This window comes from Rhinichthys klamathensis, unplaced genomic scaffold (assembly GCF_029890125.1).
Source record: "Rhinichthys klamathensis goyatoka isolate OS25496 unplaced genomic scaffold, OSU_Roscu_1.1 h1tg000165l_1, whole genome shotgun sequence".
Taxonomy (NCBI): domain Eukaryota; kingdom Metazoa; phylum Chordata; class Actinopteri; order Cypriniformes; family Leuciscidae; genus Rhinichthys; species Rhinichthys klamathensis.
In genome coordinates, this window is record NW_026606697.1 from 2,910,330 (window position 1) to 2,930,506 (window position 20,177).

The 20,177-nt window shown below is 35.2% G+C and overlaps 4 protein-coding genes across 4 annotated transcripts; 1 reads left to right on the forward strand and 3 right to left on the reverse strand.

The window, feature by feature from the left end:
* Positions 1-2,248: 2,248 nt before the first annotated feature.
* nitr12 (novel immune-type receptor 12) lies at positions 2,249-4,123 on the reverse strand. The gene is made up of 6 exons (XM_056259213.1): positions 3,985-4,123; positions 3,524-3,877; positions 3,079-3,450; positions 2,873-3,001; positions 2,555-2,601; positions 2,249-2,477 (listed from the first exon to the last, which is right to left on the reverse strand). Exons 1-6 carry the CDS (start codon positions 4,052-4,054, stop codon positions 2,349-2,351), a joined length of 1,101 nt encoding a protein of 366 aa, XP_056115188.1. The 5' UTR covers positions 4,055-4,123; the 3' UTR covers positions 2,249-2,348.
* Positions 4,124-8,154: 4,031 nt separating this feature from the next.
* On the reverse strand, positions 8,155-11,006 carry si:ch73-266m14.1 (uncharacterized). The gene is made up of 6 exons (XM_056259091.1): positions 10,683-11,006; positions 10,164-10,514; positions 9,915-9,965; positions 9,656-9,802; positions 9,400-9,431; positions 8,155-8,604 (listed from the first exon to the last, which is right to left on the reverse strand). Exons 1-6 carry the CDS (start codon positions 10,723-10,725, stop codon positions 8,476-8,478), a joined length of 753 nt encoding a protein of 250 aa, XP_056115066.1. The 5' UTR covers positions 10,726-11,006; the 3' UTR covers positions 8,155-8,475.
* Positions 11,007-11,157: 151 nt separating this feature from the next.
* nitr10a (novel immune-type receptor 10a) lies at positions 11,158-13,607 on the reverse strand. Its single transcript, XM_056259092.1, has 5 exons — positions 13,536-13,607; positions 13,033-13,383; positions 12,846-12,962; positions 12,375-12,703; positions 11,158-11,379 (listed from the first exon to the last, which is right to left on the reverse strand). The coding sequence occupies exons 1-4, from the start codon at positions 13,576-13,578 to the stop codon at positions 12,528-12,530; spliced, it is 687 nt and encodes a 228-aa protein (XP_056115067.1). The 5' UTR covers positions 13,579-13,607; the 3' UTR covers positions 11,158-11,379; positions 12,375-12,527.
* Positions 13,608-17,321: 3,714 nt separating this feature from the next.
* Positions 17,322-18,803, forward strand: nitr9 (novel immune-type receptor 9). Its single transcript, XM_056259093.1, is given in 4 exon segments — positions 17,322-17,482; positions 17,580-17,924; positions 18,105-18,455; positions 18,540-18,803. Coding segments are annotated over 4 exon segments (948 nt in total). The 5' UTR covers positions 17,322-17,445; the 3' UTR covers positions 18,755-18,803.
* The last annotated feature ends 1,374 nt before the right edge of the window (positions 18,804-20,177 follow it).

Below are 20,177 nucleotides of genomic sequence, written 5' to 3' on the forward strand. Positions count from 1 at the left end.
AATGTAATGGGGCTATATAGAACATGTGCTTTTCAATATGATTGCAGAAAAATATATAGTCCTATAGGCCTATGTTTTAATTGAACAATGTTGAATCAAAAGATTTTGTGGGAAAATAAAATATTAAAGTGGTTTGTTTCACCTAAAAATCATATAAATGTGCGAGGTGGCGAGGAGGGCCTTGCTCTCTGGAGGTAAAAGGCCCACATTATTGATACAAACACTTTAGCTAAAAGTAGTATGTTTTGCATAATATCTAATACTTTTTCAAAACAACCACTACAAACAGTTTGTACTATTTTCTGTTTATTTTAATAAATAAAGGACATTTATTTTTGTTTTAATAAATTAAAATAAATATTTAAAAACTATACAATCTGGAAGCTTCGAAGGAGATCCCATAAAAATGTAATATGCATGACGCTGAATTGAAAACATTTTAGTTCTTGAACTGCATTTTAATACAAACTGCTTCACCGTTGCAATTTTGGTTCTCAACAGCAGGGGGAGCTAAATAGACAAGCGTTATCATCAGTAAACAAGTGAAATTCTACTTCATCTGGTTCAGATAAGCTCATTTGTGTGTTATAGTCACACACAAAAATGCCTTACACTGCTTAAAAGTGAAACTTATGTGTGTTACTTATTTTTGCGTCACCTGAACCTAAATACATATGCATACACTCACCTAAATGATTATTAGGAACACCTGTTCAATTTCTCATTAATGCAATTATCTAATCAACCAATCACATGGCAGTTGCTTCGATGCATTTAGGGGTGTGGTCCTGGTCAAGACAATCTCCTGAACTCCAAACTGAATGTCAGAATGGGAAAGAAAGGTGATTTAAGCAATTTTGAGCGTGGCATGGTTGTTGGTGCCAGACGGGCTGGTCTGAGTATTTCACAATCTGCTCAGTTACTGGGATTTTCACGCACAACCATTTCTAGGGTTTACAAAGAATGGTGTGAAAAGGGAAAAACATCCAGTATGCGGCAGTCCTGTGGGCGAAAATGCCTTGTTGATGCTAGAGGTCAGAGGAGAATGGGCCGACTGATTCAAGCTGATAGAAGAGCAACTTTGACTGAAAAAACCACTCGTTACAACCGAGGTATGCAGCAAAGCATTTGTGAAGCCACAACACGCACAACCTTGAGGCGGATGGGCTACAACAGCAGAAGACCCCACCGGGTACCACTCATCTCCACTACAAATGGGAAAAAGAGGCTACAATTTGCAAGAGCTCACCAAAATTGGACAGTTGAAGACTGGAAAAATGTTGCCTGGTCTGATGAGTCTCAATTTCTGTTGAGACATTCAGATGGTAGAGTCAGAATTTGGCTTAAACAGAATGAGAACATGGATCCATCATGCCTTGTTACCACTGTGCAGGCTGGTGGTGGTAGTGTAATGGTGTGGGGGATGTTTTCTTGGCACACTTTAGGCCCCTTAGTGCCAATTGGGCATCGTTTAAATGCCACGGCCTACCTGAGCATTGTTTCTGACCATGTCCATCCCTTTATGGCCACCATGTACCCATCCTCTGATGGCTACTTCCATGTCACAAAGCTCAAATCATTTCAAATTGGTTTCTTGAACATGACAATGAGTTCACTGTACTAAAATGGCCCCCACAGTCACCAGATCTCAACCCAATAGAGCATCTTTGGGATGTGGTGGAACGGGAGCTTCGTGCCCTGGATGTCCATCCCACAAATCTCCATCAACTGCAAGATGCTATCCTATCAATATGGGCCAACATTTCTAAAGAATGCTTTCAGCACCTTGTTGAATCAATGCCACGTAGAATTAAGGCAGTTCTGAAGGCGAAAGGGGGTCAAACACAGTATTAGTATGGTGTTCCTAATAATCCTTTAGGTGAGTGTATATAAAAAAAAAACCCCTGCTAGTCTAACTGAGTGGCCATGAACAAAGAGGGCAGATTTATTTTTATTGAGGGCCACACATTGAATATGTTTAGTCCAGTTGCATTTTGCCCCTCTTAGTCATAAACATAGTAATGTAAATTGCAATATTTCAGTTTTGATTCTCTGATCACAAGTTCACTAATATAAGACAATTCTTTGTGAAAGAATAAGGCTCTCAGCAACTAGAAATACCTTTTTATGAAATGTTTTTCCACCAATGAATTTAAAACTTAGTTTCTTGAGGAATCATTCAGTGTTTGTAACTGGTAGGCTTGCTGTGGATGATAATAGAATCAAGTTTTTGTAAGACAATGGCATTTGTTTTATTAGAGCTCACAACAGCATTAAGATACATCAGATACAACTTATGAACACATAGGGCAATACAACCTTAATTTAAATGTTATATCACAGAATTATTATTTACTACTGTAATCTCTAGCAGCTGAGTATACTACATTTGTGCATAAACTTCTTTCAGTCTCGTGTCTGTTTGCGTTTCTTCCAGGGAAATGTACCGCTGCGTAGCTTAGCTCCTCTGGTACACCCTAAAACCAACACCAAAGTACTCAATACACATAGCTAAATTAATAAAACAAAGCAATGTAGTATATTTCAATTTTACCTCATTAGCAGGAGACGAAGATAGTGTTGTTTGTAACGGCTGGGCTTCTGCAAAGAATATGCACAATATGCTTTCTTTTAAGTTATGACATGATATTTACACATTTTGGTATGTTATACGTATGTGTATTTTGCAGTAAGTACTCAAGTAATCAAACCTCTCAATGATAAAATCAACATTTTGTTTTAAATTGATTTAAATTCTTTTGGACAGTTATACTTTTTATTTTTATGTAATATAATCACTGTCAGTAATGCTCTAATAATCAACATGATCATACAATATTGTCTCAATATTCTTAAAATGCAAATGGCTTACCAGAAAATGTTTCTTGTCGTTTTTGTGCTCTCTTACATAGAAGGATAGCGATGATCACCAAGCACAATATATTAGTTACTACCAAAACTGTGACCTTTAAGTCAGTCCAGGCCAACTCCGAAATTGGTTCTAAGATTTAAAAAAGTCTAAATATTCAAACTGCAATTAAGATGATTTAATGTATCGTATATAAATCATTTTCTCACCTCCAATTTCAAGCCTACTTCCATTTCCAAAAAGTATCTCTCCACACATGGCCACAGCGCAGTAGTAAGTCCCCGCGTCAGTTAAACTGAGATTGGGGAGATTGTAGATACAAGACTGTGTATGGGAATCTTTCTCAGAGCTCTTATTGCATTGATCATTTCTGTTTCCATGCTTGTAAAGGATTCCTGGATGTGTATCTCCTGATTCATGTCTAAACCAGTAGACGCTGTGATTTCCCTCACATCTTTCAGTGAGAACAGTACAGTGAAGATTCACAGAGTCTCCTGGGTTAAACTCGTGCTCCTTTACAGAAGTACTCAAGTCCACTGCTGACAAAAACTGCTTAATGTGATGTTGTCTTGTTTTTACCCCTAAAATTAGAATAGGATTATACATTACTGTATATACATTATATAATTTTATAGTTTTGCTAGGTTTACTTACCTTTATAGTTTAAAAACAGCCCATTGCCGAAAGTTATATGATCATAGTCACGAGCACCGCAGTAATAGATTCCAGTGTCTGATGGCTTTAAGTCTTTTATAATCAAAGTAAAATAATTATTTTTCTTTACAGCTGTCAATCTTGTGTCGTTCTTGAAGTCTCCATAAAACGTTGGCGTTAAAGCATCAGCATAGAGACTGAGGATGCATGTTGGAGCTTCTCCCAGAGATTGCTTGAACCAGGAGAGGTAGTTCTCTTGCTCTTCAGATAACATGCACTCTAAAGTTATAGTTTCACCCGCAGCGAAGGTCTCCAGGACTTTCTTTTGAACGACAGCAGCAGATGTGATGAAGCCTGAGAAGAAAAAGCACAAGCTGGACCATCAGAGCAGATCAGAATAACATAAATATAAGGTAAGATTTAACTTTGCGGAACAAATCTCTCTTCCAGAGCAAACACACCTGTCCTAAAGAGTAGAAAAAATATCAGAAGTTTTAACATAGTTGAGGTTCTCTGTGCATTTGGTAACATCTTATTGAGCGTTTGTAAGACGTGTGGGTGTGAAACGCCTAGGTTTAGAGGAGTCAAGCCTTGTTTTTCTAAATTTAGATGATGGGTCTGATTGGGTGTTGTCATTTTTCCATTCAGGCTGTCTGACCAAAGACGTATAGCATGCTAAGTGGCTTGTCTTTTGCTCTTATGCTTATGATTGGAGTCTCTGTGAATCTTGTGTTATGATCAACTGGTAATATTTAATCTTTGTGAACTCTAATTTTCAGTATTGACCTTTTATTTTCTTTGTTACACAGCAAGCACAGAATTAAAAAAAACAGGTCCAGTGTTATTTTCTCAACCATATTGATAACCAGTAGTGGTGCAACGGATCACTAAACTCACGGTTCGGATCATATTACGGTTTTTAAGTCATGGATCGGATCATTAAAAAAAAAAAAAAAAAAAACGTAATGTAACTTTGCTTTTTATTTATTACTTAAAGCCCACTTAAGTACTCTGATAACATAGCAAAAATCTAGCTTTTAATAATTATTCATTATTAAAGACAAGTGAACAGTCAGTAATAAAACTTTATACAATAAATCTTGCATGTCACAAATAACTTGTTTTTCCACCTCCACGAATGAGACGAGTGTCGTTCATTATGTCGCCTTGTTGAAGTAAATTGTAGTTTTCCGTGCTTTACCCGGTATTAAAGTAAAAAGATGACTGTGAAAAATAGTAGTATTTACTGTAATTAAATGCATTTATGGTGAGATTACTACATTTTATGTAATTAAATGCATTTATGATTAAACATTTTTTTATTACATTTTCATGTCAATTTGTGTTCATTTTGACCACGAACTATGCGCTGTCACTTTAATTCAGCGTTTGCAGCACAGCAAAAATAGACTCGGTGCGTATAAACGATCGCTGCACTGCTGTATACGCACCGCACCTGCAACAGATCGCCGGACCGCATCCGCGTGCAGTGTGAAAGCTCTAACCTGTTAACATGGGTACGGGAAAAAAATATGCCACGCATATATGCACTGCAAACAGAGTATGTGTGAAACGGGTGTAACAGTAGTATAAAAAAATAACACTATAGTGTTCTCTGTATAAATTAAATATAGATTGATCTTTGTTAAAGATGTGTTTTGTTTGATTAACCTTAATGACAGCAGCAGATTTGGGTAACACTTTTTTTGAAGGGGTGTGCATAAGACTGACATGACACTGTCATAAACATGACATAACACCTGTCATGAACATGAAGGAGTCTTTATGAATGTTTATGACTGTTGTCATTAAGTGTCATTCGGTAAATTATGACACTTTTAATGCAAAGTTGACATTGTTTGAAATGTCTTTGTTATGACAACCTGACATTAACAAAGACAAAAAATGTCTTTGTTATGACAACTTGACATTTCTTAACCAAGAAATCATAACCTGTCAACCTGTCACAAATATGTCATAACAGGTCTAATTACCAAACTTAAATAAGTTATTTAGCTTTGCGTTAACATAACCGTGGGGTCTGATCAGTATGGATCATGGATCAATGGCGACCCATTGCACCCCTAAAAACATCATACTCACAAAATTATGTTTAATGACTGTATATAGTTTATAGTCTAGTGTATAGTTTTTGTCATAGTTCTTCTTAGCTCATCCAGACATGACCTATTCCAGATAATTCAGCCTTGCATGGATGTTTGACACACTTTGCATGCTTTTTATGCCTAATTAAAAAAATGAACGCAAATCAAGTCTACTAACATGACCTCTAACAATAGTATCCTGTAAGTGTAAAACATTTAAAAAAATGAAATAGTGCCCCCTATGTGCAGTCAATAGAAAAACACAGACTCACAACACATCCCTTTTGTCAAACTATTACAGCACATTTATATTCTCATCAGTTCCCCTAAATGTCACAATACTTCAATTTTATTTTCCTATGTTAATGAAAATAACAGCATATTTATATTTAAATGATCTGTTTGCATGTTAAAGTACAATACCCTTTTTTTGTATGTGGAACCACTGCATGACAATTCAGGATTATATAAAGGTTCTTTATATTAATAAAAAGCCAGATCACAGTTTATAAAGCCAGATCACAGTTGTCTGTGCTTTGCTTTGACTCTTGGGTTTCACTGCAATAAGAGGACGTATGGAAACTTTTACCCACAGAGACGTAAGCACGCTTAAGGTTGTTTGTTTGTTCTATGTTACTTTCAGAAACAAAGGGTGACCGCAACCTAAGCTCTGTGGATTGAATTCATTGTCTTATATATATATTTAGTGGGCATAAGTCGGTTTCCTAAACCATTAGTCAACATGTGAAAGGAACTAACGTGTGGTATGCATGCAGCTGCAGACCTTAACAGTGCATTGTGAAAAAATGTAGCCTTTAACACATATTAAAGCACAATATGACAGTTAAATAATGGTGCTTGCATAAAAGCAAAGAAATCAAGTTTCAGTATTGCACAGTGGTACAAAATGTATTATGCATTAAGAGAAATATTAATGAAAAGTCTGTAAAAATAGGTCACAATGTACTTTGTTAATTTGAAGCGTTCATTGTACGTATTGATTTTTCGCAGGTTTTTTTGAATTACGTATTGCATTTTAGGGTTAATGAGCTTGGCCTGGGAAATGATACAATAGGGGAACAGTGACATTCCCTGAAATCCAACAGAAATCAATTAAAAAAGTTTTGTTTTGTTTTGTTTTGTTTTTGTTAAAATAAGGCTGTCAATACACTGCATCTGAATGCAAGAAGATGAGTTATATACAACCATTGTGGTCTTGAATTTAGTGTCGTCATAATTATTTTTACTTCTCTTTTATTATTTTTTAGCATGAGAAGTATCAGCATGGGAAGTAATTACAGTTTCTACCTTTTTTTTCTCATTACTGTAATTCCATAAATTACTACAGACTATTGAAGCAAACTGCTAATTTTCATTTACATTAAAGAATTGTTATGTTCTAAAAATATAAATAAATCATGTGAAAGAATGTCACTCTTTTCTTTGAAGAAAATATTACTTTGTATGAAGTCACTGAAATTGTTCAAACTGTAAAGATGAAAAGTTAGTATTTTCTGTTTTGGTGTTTGATGCTAGTGTTTTTCCTCTCAGTGTGTTCTGAGTGACAGTGTGTGTTATCTCAGTGAGGGTTGTGCATAGTGTTTGTCTGCACTGAGCCTTTTTTTGAGCCATGTGTTAAGAGTTGTGTTGCTTGGAATGAGTTTTGCAGGTGATGTGAACTGTTTAGCTCAGGGGACTGTTGGTAGTGCAGACTAGTTAGAGTTTTGCACATGTAGCTCCAGTTGTGCTCACTGTCGTTTAGCAATCGAAAAAAAACTGTAATACACAATAGTAAGAAATTTGAAGGACCTTTTTTGAAATGTCACCTGTCTTCTGATGTCATTTGACCTTTTAAATTCTTCACACATTTCAGCTTTAGTTTGCATTCAGAGTCTGTCTGGAGCATTGCATGCATTCTGCAGTATTTTAAACCACTACAACAAGAAAATATACTGTATATACATTAAATATAAAAATAATAATAATATGCCATGTGTTTTGGGAATTTTTCATTCCTGACAAAGATCTGCATCTTAATTTAAAAGTTTTTGTACTTTTATTACCGTTTCATAATCAAATTCTCAAGTATATCTTCTTTTTATTCATGTGTTCACTTGTCACCTCACTTATAAACAAGGGGTATTTTGTCTGTGGTTATGGAAAGTAGTGTGAAAGGCATGTAGTGTGAATGTGTGGTTTCGCTGCAGTGAGGGGTGTGAGAGAGGAGCCGGGGGTCAGTCTGGTGAGTGGAAAACAGTCAAACTGTGATACACTTGTTTGATGCACAGGTTTGATGCACACCCACTACCACGCAGACATTTAAGAAAACCTTTATAAGATTTTTTTTTTTTTTTTACGTGGTCTACACATATCATTTTTTTGTTTTAAAAGCATGTTCTGCTAATAAATTGTCATGCGTATATCAAAATGTTCATCATGATCAGGCTATACAGCTGCTGCTCTCAACGTACTACATTGTTTTGAAATGTGTGTATAGATATACAGTAAGTATAACAATTAATTTTTAGTTTTGCAATCTGGTCCGCTGAAGTTCCCCTCAGCACGTCTCATTCTGCACTGAACAGCTTCTTCCTGTCAGGGTCTGTATAGGAAATGATCTCATTCACAACCCCTGCCTCTTCTGCAAGGGCCTGGTTATATCTTCTTGAGAAAGTATATAAACAGATCTAAAATAAAGTTCTTCGTAGAACTTTCACATGATTTCACAACTTTTATTGCATCAAAAATATTCAACATTGTAGAGCCCACATACACTTTAAATGTATGGCATTAGCATATAAATATTAAAGTCTTGATAAAAATATAGCTTGCAAACACAACATTAGGCTACAATATTGGACCATATTGCTGGACTATAGCAGAATACACAACATCTGTATCCTCCGCATGTCTGGCTGCTCTTCTGGGTTTCTGTTTTGAGAACTGTAGAGCTGCATACAATGTTGAATGAGGATCCTGCAACCGATCCAAAGATGCATTTAACAACAGAGCTACTGTAATCTTTCACTTATTAAATTCAAATCATTTTCACTTATTAAATAAAATTTAAATGCACTTCTGTGAAAATCTGTGTGTTTTATAAGGTTATCATATATAAAATAGAATTATAGCAGCATCAAACTACATTTACTGCTGTTTATTTTATTATTCAATGGTAATTCTGATGTTGTGGGTATTCGGGAAATAGTCAGGGAAAGAAAAAGTGGAATTAAACTGAAATTGTTCCTGATTTGTTCTCAAAACGCATGATAATTTTACCCATGCAAAATACTTTATAGCCAAGATTTTTTTACTTTATTTAAGAATACATCATATTTATATGTTATAATGTTCTGTTCTATAGATCTGGATTCTTACAAAAATATTTAAACCATGTAGTCCTTTAAAGAACATGGGTACTAAACAGAAAAAAGAAGCAGGCCTGCAGTCCGTATGTAAAAGATCATCAAGTAAGAAACTTAAAATCGCCTGAAGAATGCCAAAATATTCCGAAATATTTTAAAACATTGATATTAGAAAAGTCAGTTTATAGATTTCAGATATTTGAAACTCCTTTAAACAGCAGAGACGCACACATTCAAATCTTTTTGTACACGGGTCAATCTGATCTTTAATTGCAACTCTACAAGAATATGTATGCTTATCTATATATTTACAAATATGCTGCAGACCTCAGAGGACTTCTGTGTGAAATATGCTTTGCATCTAATTTTTACATTGTGTAATCAAATAAGTTTATGGAATATTTACCTCATGATGTTGTGTTACATGCTGATCAGCATCTGTGACAACGAAGAGAAACAGACATTTAGCTGTTTTTTTTTAACCAGATTTTTTTTTCCATTATAATTTGTTAAATACACTTGCTGATTTGTTTTTATCATTATATCACAGAATCCTACTAAAATTGTTTCACAGCACACAGTTATTTGCCATTCACACACCCAATATGTGAAAGCATTCACACTGGAATTAAGTATCTTGAACTAAATAGATGTACTATTACCTTTTTCCTGTGTTTTTCTGATCTTAACAATGAACAGTGTGAGAGGAATGATGATGAGAATAACAACAATACCACCAAAAATAAAGGTCAGTTTATAAAAGATGTTTCCAGGACAGTACTTTTCAGAAACTGGACTCTTCTTAAGATCTGTTAAAAGTAAATCACATTTTAATCAAACAAAACACAGTCTAGATAAAAGCATAATTGTACTGAAATTATGAATGTTAATGCGTGGTAAAGAAAGGCAAATGATAAACACCTTTATTTGTAACTTTGTAAGTTTCATTTTTCAGTGGTGTAACGCTCCTCTCTATGCAGTAAATGAAGAATTAAAAAACACATGTATGAGTCATTTAGAAAATCAACACAACTTTGTGTTGCAAGTCTGTAAATCATAAGATTTTATGTCTGTACTTTGCAAAAAAAAATGTTTATATTATTATACTATACAGTACAGAATGTGGGCAAGCAGTTCCTCAACAATATGCTGTTGCTAAAGAAAGATTACCTTTAATGTCTATGTTTGTTCCATCACCAAATGTGATCACCCAACTGCCCCAACCACAGTAGTACAGACCAGAATCAGAAATATCCACATTTAAAAGACTTAGAGAGCTGTTTTTGCGGTTCAGAGACATCACAAGACGGTCTGGTTTAAAACCATTTAAATATGTTGGCTCTACTTCAAGTTTGTAAGCTAACATCATGTATACAATACTAAGAGGTGCAGTATTGTTTGTTTGCTTGAACCATTGCATGTTGTTTCCAGTTTGTAAGGTGTGTTGACACCAGATAGTGACATTATCTCCTGGTTGAGCTGACATATTGGTTGTCTGAGATGCTGTAGCTGTGAGCAAACCTAAAACCCACAGAGGGATAACAAATAACTTTATATTAATATTGAGAACACATAGATTGATGACACACAAAAAGGCTGCGTTAATCATACCTAATGTTTGCTAATTAATCTAGAATTATTCATTCCTATCTTGCATGACTGAAACAATTATAGTGCAGTAATGCTTACCCATGCCACAGATCAACAGCGCTGAAATGATTATATGAACCATTGCTGTACTGAATCAGACTAGAACCAACAAGGAAATTAAAATGAGGAAATCAATGTGCTTTATTTATATGAGGGGGTGTGGCTTATACCAACACCAAACTATGACAAACCTGTCAATCAACTGGCAACTCCATAGCTCATGTTGCCAGTTCAAAACAAGAAGTTTCATTATTGATCAGATATATTGATTTTATGTGTTTTTTTGCTGCTTTAGCTCCCCATAGTTTCCCCATAGCACTTTTGAGAATACATTTTTCCAAATCAACTTTACAAACTACAAAAGCATCTTTGACACTTATGTATATGAACATGTCTTTAATTGATCATTTCTGAATTATATTATACAATTTACATGATACATTTTACCTGACCCGCACAAATTGTTAAACTTGATTTTATCCTGACTTGAAGTCTCTGAAGTCTCTTTCTACCTAACCATTTGATCTCCGATAATTAATAAATTAAAAAAGAAACTGTGATATTGTTCAGGTGTTGATAATAAACCATAGTTAATTTACAAATAATAAGTTTGAGGTTGTTTTATATTTCAAGTAGTGTCAGTGTAAACAACAGTTGAGTACTCAGTGTGTCTTCCTGCCGTTTTGGATCTCTTGTTTGAGAAATACACCGCAGCATATTCCACTGAATCATTTTCCTGCAAAGAAGCAGAAATGTCTTTCAAGATTCTAATCAGAAATTCTAAAAAGAAAACTCATCATATGATGTCTTAAATCTGATTCTCAAGCCTGTTTCCCTTATTTTTTTTTGCCCTAAATAAATTTTACAGCCAAAAGAAGAGCAACAGTTCACGTCCAATAGCCAACAGAATTAGAAATAATGTGTGATCCTGGAGCACAAAACCAGTCACATGTCGCACGGGTATATTTGTGGCAATAGCCAACAATACATTGTATGGGTCAAAATGAACGATTTTTCTTTTATGCCAAAAACCTTTAGGATATTAAGTAAAGATCATGTTCCATGAAGAAATTTAGTAAATTTCCTACCGTAAATATATAAAACATTTATTTTTTGTGCGTGAATAGCGGGCATAAATGGACAACTTTAAAGGCAATTTTCTCAATGTTTCTATTTTTTGGCACCCTCAGATTCCAGATTTTCAAATAGTTGTATATCGGCCAAATATTGTCATATCCTAACAAACCATATGTCAATGGAAAACTTATTTATTCAGCTTTCAGATGATGTATAAATCTCAATTAAAAAAAAAATGTAACCATGTGACTGTTTTTGTGGTCCTGGGTCACATATTGTTTAATCAGAATCAAAACAATTGTTAATACCAACAACACAAATATATTTTTTCTTTAATGTGCAACTAAATTTACTAAATGGCAGAACACATGCAAATGTATTGTCGGCAAAATCATAAGCATTTCTACCCAACATGGAGAAGCATAGCAGTTATTCATTTCCAATCAATTCTTTAATGTCATCTTGTTCTTTATAAAAGGGTCAAAGAAACCAGTGTGATCTGGGAGAAAATCAGTGTCCCACTAAGAGTACAATGAAAGTGATTTTAGAAAGAAACAGAACAAAGACAGAGATTTGCTTGTTCTCATTTCTACTTTGAGATATTTTGAATTTGTTTTATTTAGCCTGTAACATAATCGAAGTCTGTGAGTTTACCTTGTCATCGTGCTGTTGTGTTTGACATTCAGCGGCTGTCACAAAGCACAGAAAAAGAAAATCAGTTGCTGTTGAGAATATATTTTTTTGAAGAATTCATTCCACATTGGTGATTAACATTTATATTTGTGATTTGATTTGTGATTGATCTGTTTAACCATGTGTAAATATTATACCCTTTTTATGCTTGTGCCTTTTATGTTGCCTGATAATCGCCAAAAGGAGAGAAATAATACATGTAAAAAAAATGATGCCACCAAATAGCAGGGTCAGCATGAAAAAAATGTCTCTAGAACACTCCTCAGTAGATACAGGCGATTTCTCATCATCTGTAAAAAAGTGGACATTTCAATTTGACAATATTTATTACCCCACTTAGTGATTCCACAAAGAATTATTTTTTTCCCCCATGAATTGAGATATTAATCACATGCAGTTTCAACTTAATAGAAAGTAAAATGATTAACATACCCTTTTTTGAGGTTCCTTCACCCTTTTTCTCTGATATAAAAACAGTTGGCCAGTATGAGTCACTTACCATTGTGGCATTTACAATGGTATGTAAACTGTGGTGTTTTTCAACATGTGCTATTTATGACAAAAAGAGCTATAAACATTTTATAAACATGAGAGTATATTGAGATAAAAAAAAGATTACCTTTCACTTCAAGCCTGGTTCCATTGCCAAATTTCATGTGATATCCCATAGCTCCACAAAAATAGAAGCCAGAATCCGAAATACTTGCATGCTTAATAGTTAGGGTTGTGCTTTTGCTGAACAGATGCATGGCAATTTGGTCTTTTGTGAAAGTGTTGGAATAATTTGGCTCTACCTTCTGACGACTCTCGGTGTATATCATGCGCACAATAGTAATCGGTACATTACCGTCTGTTTGTTTGAACCAGTACAGGTCTCCAGAAACATGGATATCATGTGCACACCACATAGTGACACTTTGTCCTGGCTGAGCATTCATACTTGCTATAGAAAACATTACTTGGAGAAAACCTGAAAAACGTAAAAAGAAAAGAAGTAAAGCCATAGTACACCACAAAAACATAATTTTTACATTAAAATCTCTCCCCATTTTAATAACTCTCCAAAGATTTTATTACATGTCTCCAATCATAGAAATGTAGTTTACAGTAGATAAATCTTACCAGTCCCAAAGAGCAATAATGCTGCTGTTGAAATACGTAACATTTGTGCACTGAGTCAAACCAGAGTTGAAGAGGAAATTAAGTGGGCGATATCAATGTGTTTTATATATAAGAAGGAGGAGTGGCTTTTACCCCTGAAAAAAATATAGACCTGTGATACAAGAAATCTTTACAGAGAACATAATCAAATAGAAAATATATACTGATGAAGGCACCATGTTAAGTCTTCTTTTATTCAGTGCTCTGAAAATGTTTGGGATTTCCTGAATGGATTAAATCTGCAAATAGTCAATGAATAATATGTATAGGCCTATTCATGATTTTCAGCCTGTAAATTGATCTTTTCTGCTATTGCATCTATACAAGAGAGTAGTGATGTCACTATTAGGTTAATTATTTGCCTAAATGAACCCACTGTGTAGGCCTACCTTAGCCCTTGTCCACACTACGTTTTCATTTGAAAACGCATCTTTTTCTCTCCGTTTTGGCCTTCCGTCCACACTGAGACAGCGTTTTTATTAACGAGGGTTTACGCATGCACAGGAAGGTGAATTTAGCGTTTACCGATGTTTCAGTGTGGACGAGAAACCTTTGGAAAACGCTTGAAAATGCTAGTGTGGGCGGAGAGTATTTTTTTCAGTATGCATTACATGTTAATAATTTTCGCAGCATTCTTATTTGCCCCTTTTTTTAATCAAGCCATTGTATTACAAATGTGGGTTCAAGTTAAAGCGTCTAATTAGCAAGTCTGAGTATGCCATCCCTCATGCCATCCCTCAAGTCTGCCATCCCTCACTGTGGCCCCCTAGTGGTCTTTAAAATCATAGCCTGCACCCTCCTTTTGTCTACAAAAACACTTTGCTGGATGGTGGGTGGGTCTATAAGATAACACACTTGGTTGATGCTAATGCTAATGCAAATGTTTCTTATAACATGTACAGAATGCTTTGCACCACTAAAATCACCCAGATGATAGTTGTTAGATAGAAAATTATCATAATTATGTATGATGGAGATGATGTTGAAGTCACCATGAACTAAAAAATGACAATTCTTGTTTTTGTTTTTTTTTATGGAATATCGCAGTATTTAGATGGTTTTAAATGGTCAAGCACATAATTATTTAAAAAATAAATTAAATAACGTGCCGTCATAATCTTTGATTAAAATAACTTCCTGGTTCACTTGCAGCATCATCTCTTTTCTGATGATGTGTTTTTTGGTTCAAGGGCGGGACAACCTGTCACTCACATGAGATCAACCAATAGCAAACCACAACCATCCAATCAATTCCCCACAGACAAAATCAAGTTCTTCCTTACTTTTTTTTTTCTTATTTGAGAAGCCTTTTCACTGAGAAATACGTCTAAATACTAGGGAAGAAAAGATTACCGCAACTTCTGTTTCATGCATGCCGACTTTAAGGTTGCAAAGAGATAAGAAAATAATTGGTCATAATTATGCGTATTATCACTAAAGGGTTAATTTTATTCTTAAAAAAGAAATTTTGCAAAATTGGGGATTGGTAATATGTGTGCATTCATGGAATTGTTTTTCATTCGCATTTATTCATTCTTTGCACAATTTTTTTTAATATTAATTTAAAAACTCCAAACTATATTTAGAAAATACCAATTCTGATGAAACCATCATTAAGTATGCCATACTGGATTTTACTTCAGACATAAAAATTCTTAAAGGTGCCCTAGAATGTGAAATTGAATTTATTTTGGCATAGTCAAATAACAAGAGTTCAGTACATGGACATGACATACAGTGAGTCTCAAACACCATTGTTTTCTCCTTCTTACTTAAATCTCGTTTTTGAAAAACACCCCTGAAAAATAAGCGAATCTCCACATAACACCGACTGTGACGCAACAGTCGGGATCATTAATATGTATGTACGACTCCAAAAATTTGCATATGCCAGCCCATGTTCAATGACAGGCGGAACTGCGCAGCCGAAGCATGGCGGTTGATCAGTGTTTGGATGTACACATGAACACAAAAGTATTTTTTAGTTCACTCATCCGAGCCTCTGAAGAAACAATGGCTTAATTTTATTTTCTCTGGAAATTTCCAAACATTTCACCGACTGTTTCCTCAACTTGGGCCAATACAGAGCTGTCCTCGGATCGAGCTACCAAGCAACACTTTCTGATGTGTAATTGTTCAAGTTCAGACAGGTAATCTTTCTCTCAAAATCGTTCAATACTGTTTATGCATCAGTAAGTCAAGCCAGTGACTAAAATATCATCTTCACATCGTTTCTTTTAAAAAAGTATTTAAATTGTGAATAAATTATATACAGAAAGCGATCAAAGAACAATCTTTCCACAGCACGAGTTTATCTGGACACTTGCCAAACTCGTTATGAATTCAATGACGCACGTTACACTGCACAACTAAGCTCTTTTACTGTATTTACATGGTCGTGTTTGCATTGGTGAAAGCATTAAAGAGAGTGCAGAAACTGCGTTGCAATGATAAGATCTTCATTCTCGCGATCAACAGACTGTCATCTGCTCAATGCTCATCACGGCAACATTTTATGTGATGAGAATAAATCTAAATACTTTAAAAACATCTCACGATTCGTTAATCTCGATAGCTGTAATAGTAAAAACGTATAATAGCTGTAGTAAAATTATTCGAGAGAGTTTCACATGTAATACATAGCTATTTCATATGCAAGCATGTCAGCCAATCACAGCAGAGGTTACACACAGCAGACACGCCCCTTCAAACAGAGTGTTCAAATCAGAGGCTAAAATCAGGCTAGGAAAAATGCCTTTTATTTCTAAATTATTACTATTTTTGATCTAAAAAACATTATAAAATAATAAAAAAAACATTCTAGGGCACCTTTAGATATTTTACAAGATGAGATGAGTACAAAAGAAAACAACAAAAAAAACTTATTTTGCCATCAGAACAGACATGAAGCTACTTAGTAGTTTAAAACAAAGAAATTCAAACTTTTACAGGACATAACTAACACAGTTATTGCTATGAAACTGTCAGACATCGGACCAGTGAGGTATCATGCAGAAATTTAAATTAAGTGATGATGTTTCAGGCTATTCAAAAAGATAAAAGGGATTTTGGCAAGACGGTGTCTGTTTGAGATATTTACCGTAAAGTCAGTTCACTCAAACTACAAAAGGTGTTTATGGCAGATGCCACACTTGTGGTCTTGTGATACACGTGTGTGTGTGTCTGAAGCCACAAGACTATCGTCGGACTAGTGCATGTGAGTGATTTTTGTTGTGGTCATTATAGATCTGATTCTGAGCAGATCTTCATTGATGTTTTAATGTAGCTTCTTAAAAGGAGCTCGATTAATATCAGACCCACCTGACAATATTGCCGAGAGATGCTGGACATTCACACATTTACACGCTGTCAGATCGCAGTTTTGATGACAGCACACTTTTGTGATCACATGTTTATTTCTCTTCATTGTGTAATTAAGAAACACTTACGTAGAACTTAAGAAGGTCAAGTTACCGCATGACCAGCAGAAAACCACAACTAGCACACTGCCTTTGTCTTTTACATTTTTGAGAAGTAATTTTCCAGAAACATACTTCTTTTAAACCTATTTACTTTAAATTGCACAGAAACAGATTTATTTCAAACCTATTTAAATTGCACATGTAAACAGTCTTTACTGACGGTGGCAACTGGTGTTACTCGTGAGCAATTATGTCTCAGGAGTAAAAAAATATAATATGAAATCAAGTCTGTAGGAAAAGGTCAGTGGGGGGGAAAAAATCTGGTTCAGCACTTTTTTGACAAACACAACACATCCGCTCACATCGTTCATTGCTTCTCCGGTGATGTTCATTTAGTCATCACTCACCTGCTTTCTACTCGTTTAGAAATAGAATAAATCCATCCAGATATGATCAACTTTGGAGTTTTCCTTCTCTTTCTAATTGGTGAGTTGAACTGTCTTTAATGTCAAAACTTAAATGTTTTTACTTTAGCTATTTAAGCTAAACAATTTTTGCTTGTTATTTTTCATGTTTCTTTTAGGTCGTACTGCAACACACCTGAATAACCCATCTGTGTTTGCTAAACCGGGAGAAACAATTCATTTACCTTGCGTTTACCAGAGCCAAATAGCCATGCACTTCTCATGGTACAAGCACGAACCTGGACAGAATCCCAGGCTCATCTCCACCATTTACAAGTATGATAATAAGGCCAGGTTTTACCATAATTTCGAGAATAATTCACGCTTCTCTGTGATGAATGAAAACGGTGTGCATCATTTGGTGATAAGAAACATACAGATCTCCGATTCTGCAACATACTACTGTGGAAGCGCTTATTCCAACGTAATGGAATTCGTCGAAGGCACAGAGTTGATAGTTGAAGGTAATTTTTTGATTACCTATAATTGAATTGTTTTTAATATAATGAGTATTTATAATAGTTGAGTAATGAGTAGTTCATGATGTCTTACATAAAACTTGCTCAATAATGAAATTCAGGATATACGTATTTTGATTTGGTTAATATGCGTTCTTCATGAATATATAACCTTTTTTCATACAGGGTTAAAAAGCTACACTGTTGTAAAACCACACGCTTTCATTGAAAATCTTTCAAAATCTGGAGATTCAGTGAATCTAGCATGCACAGTTTTAAATTAGAACTGTGTAGGAAACCACAGCGTGTACTGGCTCATACATGAATCAGAAGAATCTCATCCAAGAGTTATTAGGGCACATGGAACGAGTGTTGATCAGTGTGATTGGATGTCTGAAGGCGGGTTTACAGCACGTAGATGCGTCTACAGCTTCTCTAAGAAGGAGCTCAGTCAGTCTGATGCTGGGACTTACTACTGTGCTGTTGCTGCATGTGGGGAGATGCTGCTCGGGAACGGAACCAAACTGGACACTATAGGTATGTTTTTCAAGAATGAATGGGGAGTGGGAGTGGCACTTTTACGATGTGTTAATACTTTACCTACAATTTTTCCTATTTCAGGTGCCGATTCCGCAGATCAGATGATGACTTTTGTTCTTCTTTCCATTGTTAGAACAGTCCTTCTTTTAATCACCATTGCCACAGTTACTGTTTGGTACTGCATGAATTCAAAAAGAATGTCGAAAGAGGGCTGTTCTCCGTCTGCCATGGCTTTCTGAGATCGAAGATCCCGACCAGAGGGAAGACCAGGACCCAGTTGTTCAAAAATAATCTGATCTGATTTCGGCTATTGGATTGAATCAAATCTTGAAAATGGGTTGGTCAAAAAAACAAAACAAAAAAAAAAGTCTTGCTTTTGATCTGGATCAAATCGTCAGTTTGTAGTAAGATTTTTGATCCGAAAAAATCCGGATTATCCTGGTCCCAGCTGATTCAGGAACAAAAATGTAATAAAACTTTAAAACTGGTCAAAAAATACAACATTTATATCATGTAATATATACACCAATTTATATTTTTTATTTTGCTCTTGATTAGTTTAACCGTTAAAGTAATAAGTAGACATTATACCTATTAAGCCTTTCAGTACAGTAAAGTATATCCATAAAATAATCTCCCAAACAGCTGTCAATATCAAACAGAAATAATATATTTCATTTTTAAGTTTTTTTTTAATCACTGTAAACTCGTGACTTTGGTTGTGTGTGTTTAAAAATAACAAATATGGGAAATAAAACTAGACAGATGTCTAAACTTGAAACTAAGAAGTAACAAGAGGTCTTGTCTATGAAGAACCAATCAAATTGTGGGAAAATTGTTGTAATGTTTCATGTCATTTTTGCCCATTCTCCTTTTCTATAAAAACTGTTGTATTCGTGTTTACTGGTGGGATTCTCTCTGAAATTTGTCTGAGATCCTCCAGCAGTGATGTATTCTTCTTCTTGGGGGAGATTCTCTGGAGAACTGCTCTGAGAACTCTCCCGGCCGTGATTAAACCATTTAGAGGACATTTGATGAAGTCTGTCTGTTTATTATTGCTGTGCAGCAAGTTAGTTAGGGAAGCAAGTTATTTAGCGAAACACTAGAGACCTTACTACCAAGTGATAGTGTGGAGTGAGTTAAGAACACTAGAGACCTTATTCCCAAGTGATAGTGTTCAATTAGGGGCGAGACGTCGTTCGACTCTTTGTGAGACTCTTAGGCGGGGTTAGACTGCGGCTTAGGCGTCAACCCGCGTGTTCAGAGGTAACTCAACTGAGTATAATATTTTCAGGTGTCAAGCACACCTGGTTCAACCTAAATCAGATGTGTGGGGGAAAAATCTACCACAATACATATTGGCACAATCCTCAGGGACGAACCAGTCGAAAGTAGTTACGAGTGTATTCACACCAGGAAAGTCCGATAGTTCACTTGCTTTGGTCCGGACCAAATACAATTTTTTTTTTTTTTTTTGGTACGGTTCGCTTTCACACTGCTCTTTTTGCAAGTGAACCAAAATTTGTAAACAAAACCACACGTGTGCTAAGGTCGTCCATTCATTGGACAAGGATTCTCAAGTAGGGAAATCATGAAGTGCAAAAAAGGCTCAGCATGGAGATATTTCGTACTGCAATATTTGTTATTTTACTAATTTTGTGTTATTCTGTACAAACGCAATATGAAGAAACTGCGCAGAAGAAGGATAAGGTATAAAGT

Bases quoted from the DNA above. Each gene is read 5' to 3' on its own strand.
- nitr12 (XM_056259213.1), bottom strand. From the start codon at position 4,054: ATGTTACCAAATGCACAGAGAACCTCAACTATGTTAAAACTTCTGATA. The intron at 3,002-3,078 runs GTGAGAAAATGA...TTTAAATCTTAG, and splicing joins AAGTAGGCTTGAAATTGGAG to AACCAATTTCGGAGTTGGCC. The intron at 2,478-2,554 runs GTAAAATTGAAA...TGTTGGTTTTAG, and splicing joins CTTCGTCTCCTGCTAATGAG to GGTGTACCAGAGGAGCTAAG.
- si:ch73-266m14.1 (XM_056259091.1), bottom strand. From the start codon at position 10,725: ATGGTTCATATAATCATTTCAGCGCTGTTGATCTGTGGCATGG. The intron at 10,515-10,682 runs GTAAGCATTACT...TGTGGGTTTTAG, and splicing joins GCTGTTGATCTGTGGCATGG to GTTTGCTCACAGCTACAGCA. The intron at 9,966-10,163 runs GTAATCTTTCTT...TTTACTGCATAG, and splicing joins AACAAACATAGACATTAAAG to AGAGGAGCGTTACACCACTG.
- nitr10a (XM_056259092.1), bottom strand. From the start codon at position 13,578: ATGTTACGTATTTCAACAGCAGCATTATTGCTCTTTGGGACTG. The intron at 12,963-13,032 runs GTAATCTTTTTT...TGTCATAAATAG, and splicing joins AACCAGGCTTGAAGTGAAAG to CACATGTTGAAAAACACCAC. The intron at 12,704-12,845 runs GTATGTTAATCA...ACTTTTTTACAG, and splicing joins TGAAGGAACCTCAAAAAAGG to ATGATGAGAAATCGCCTGTA.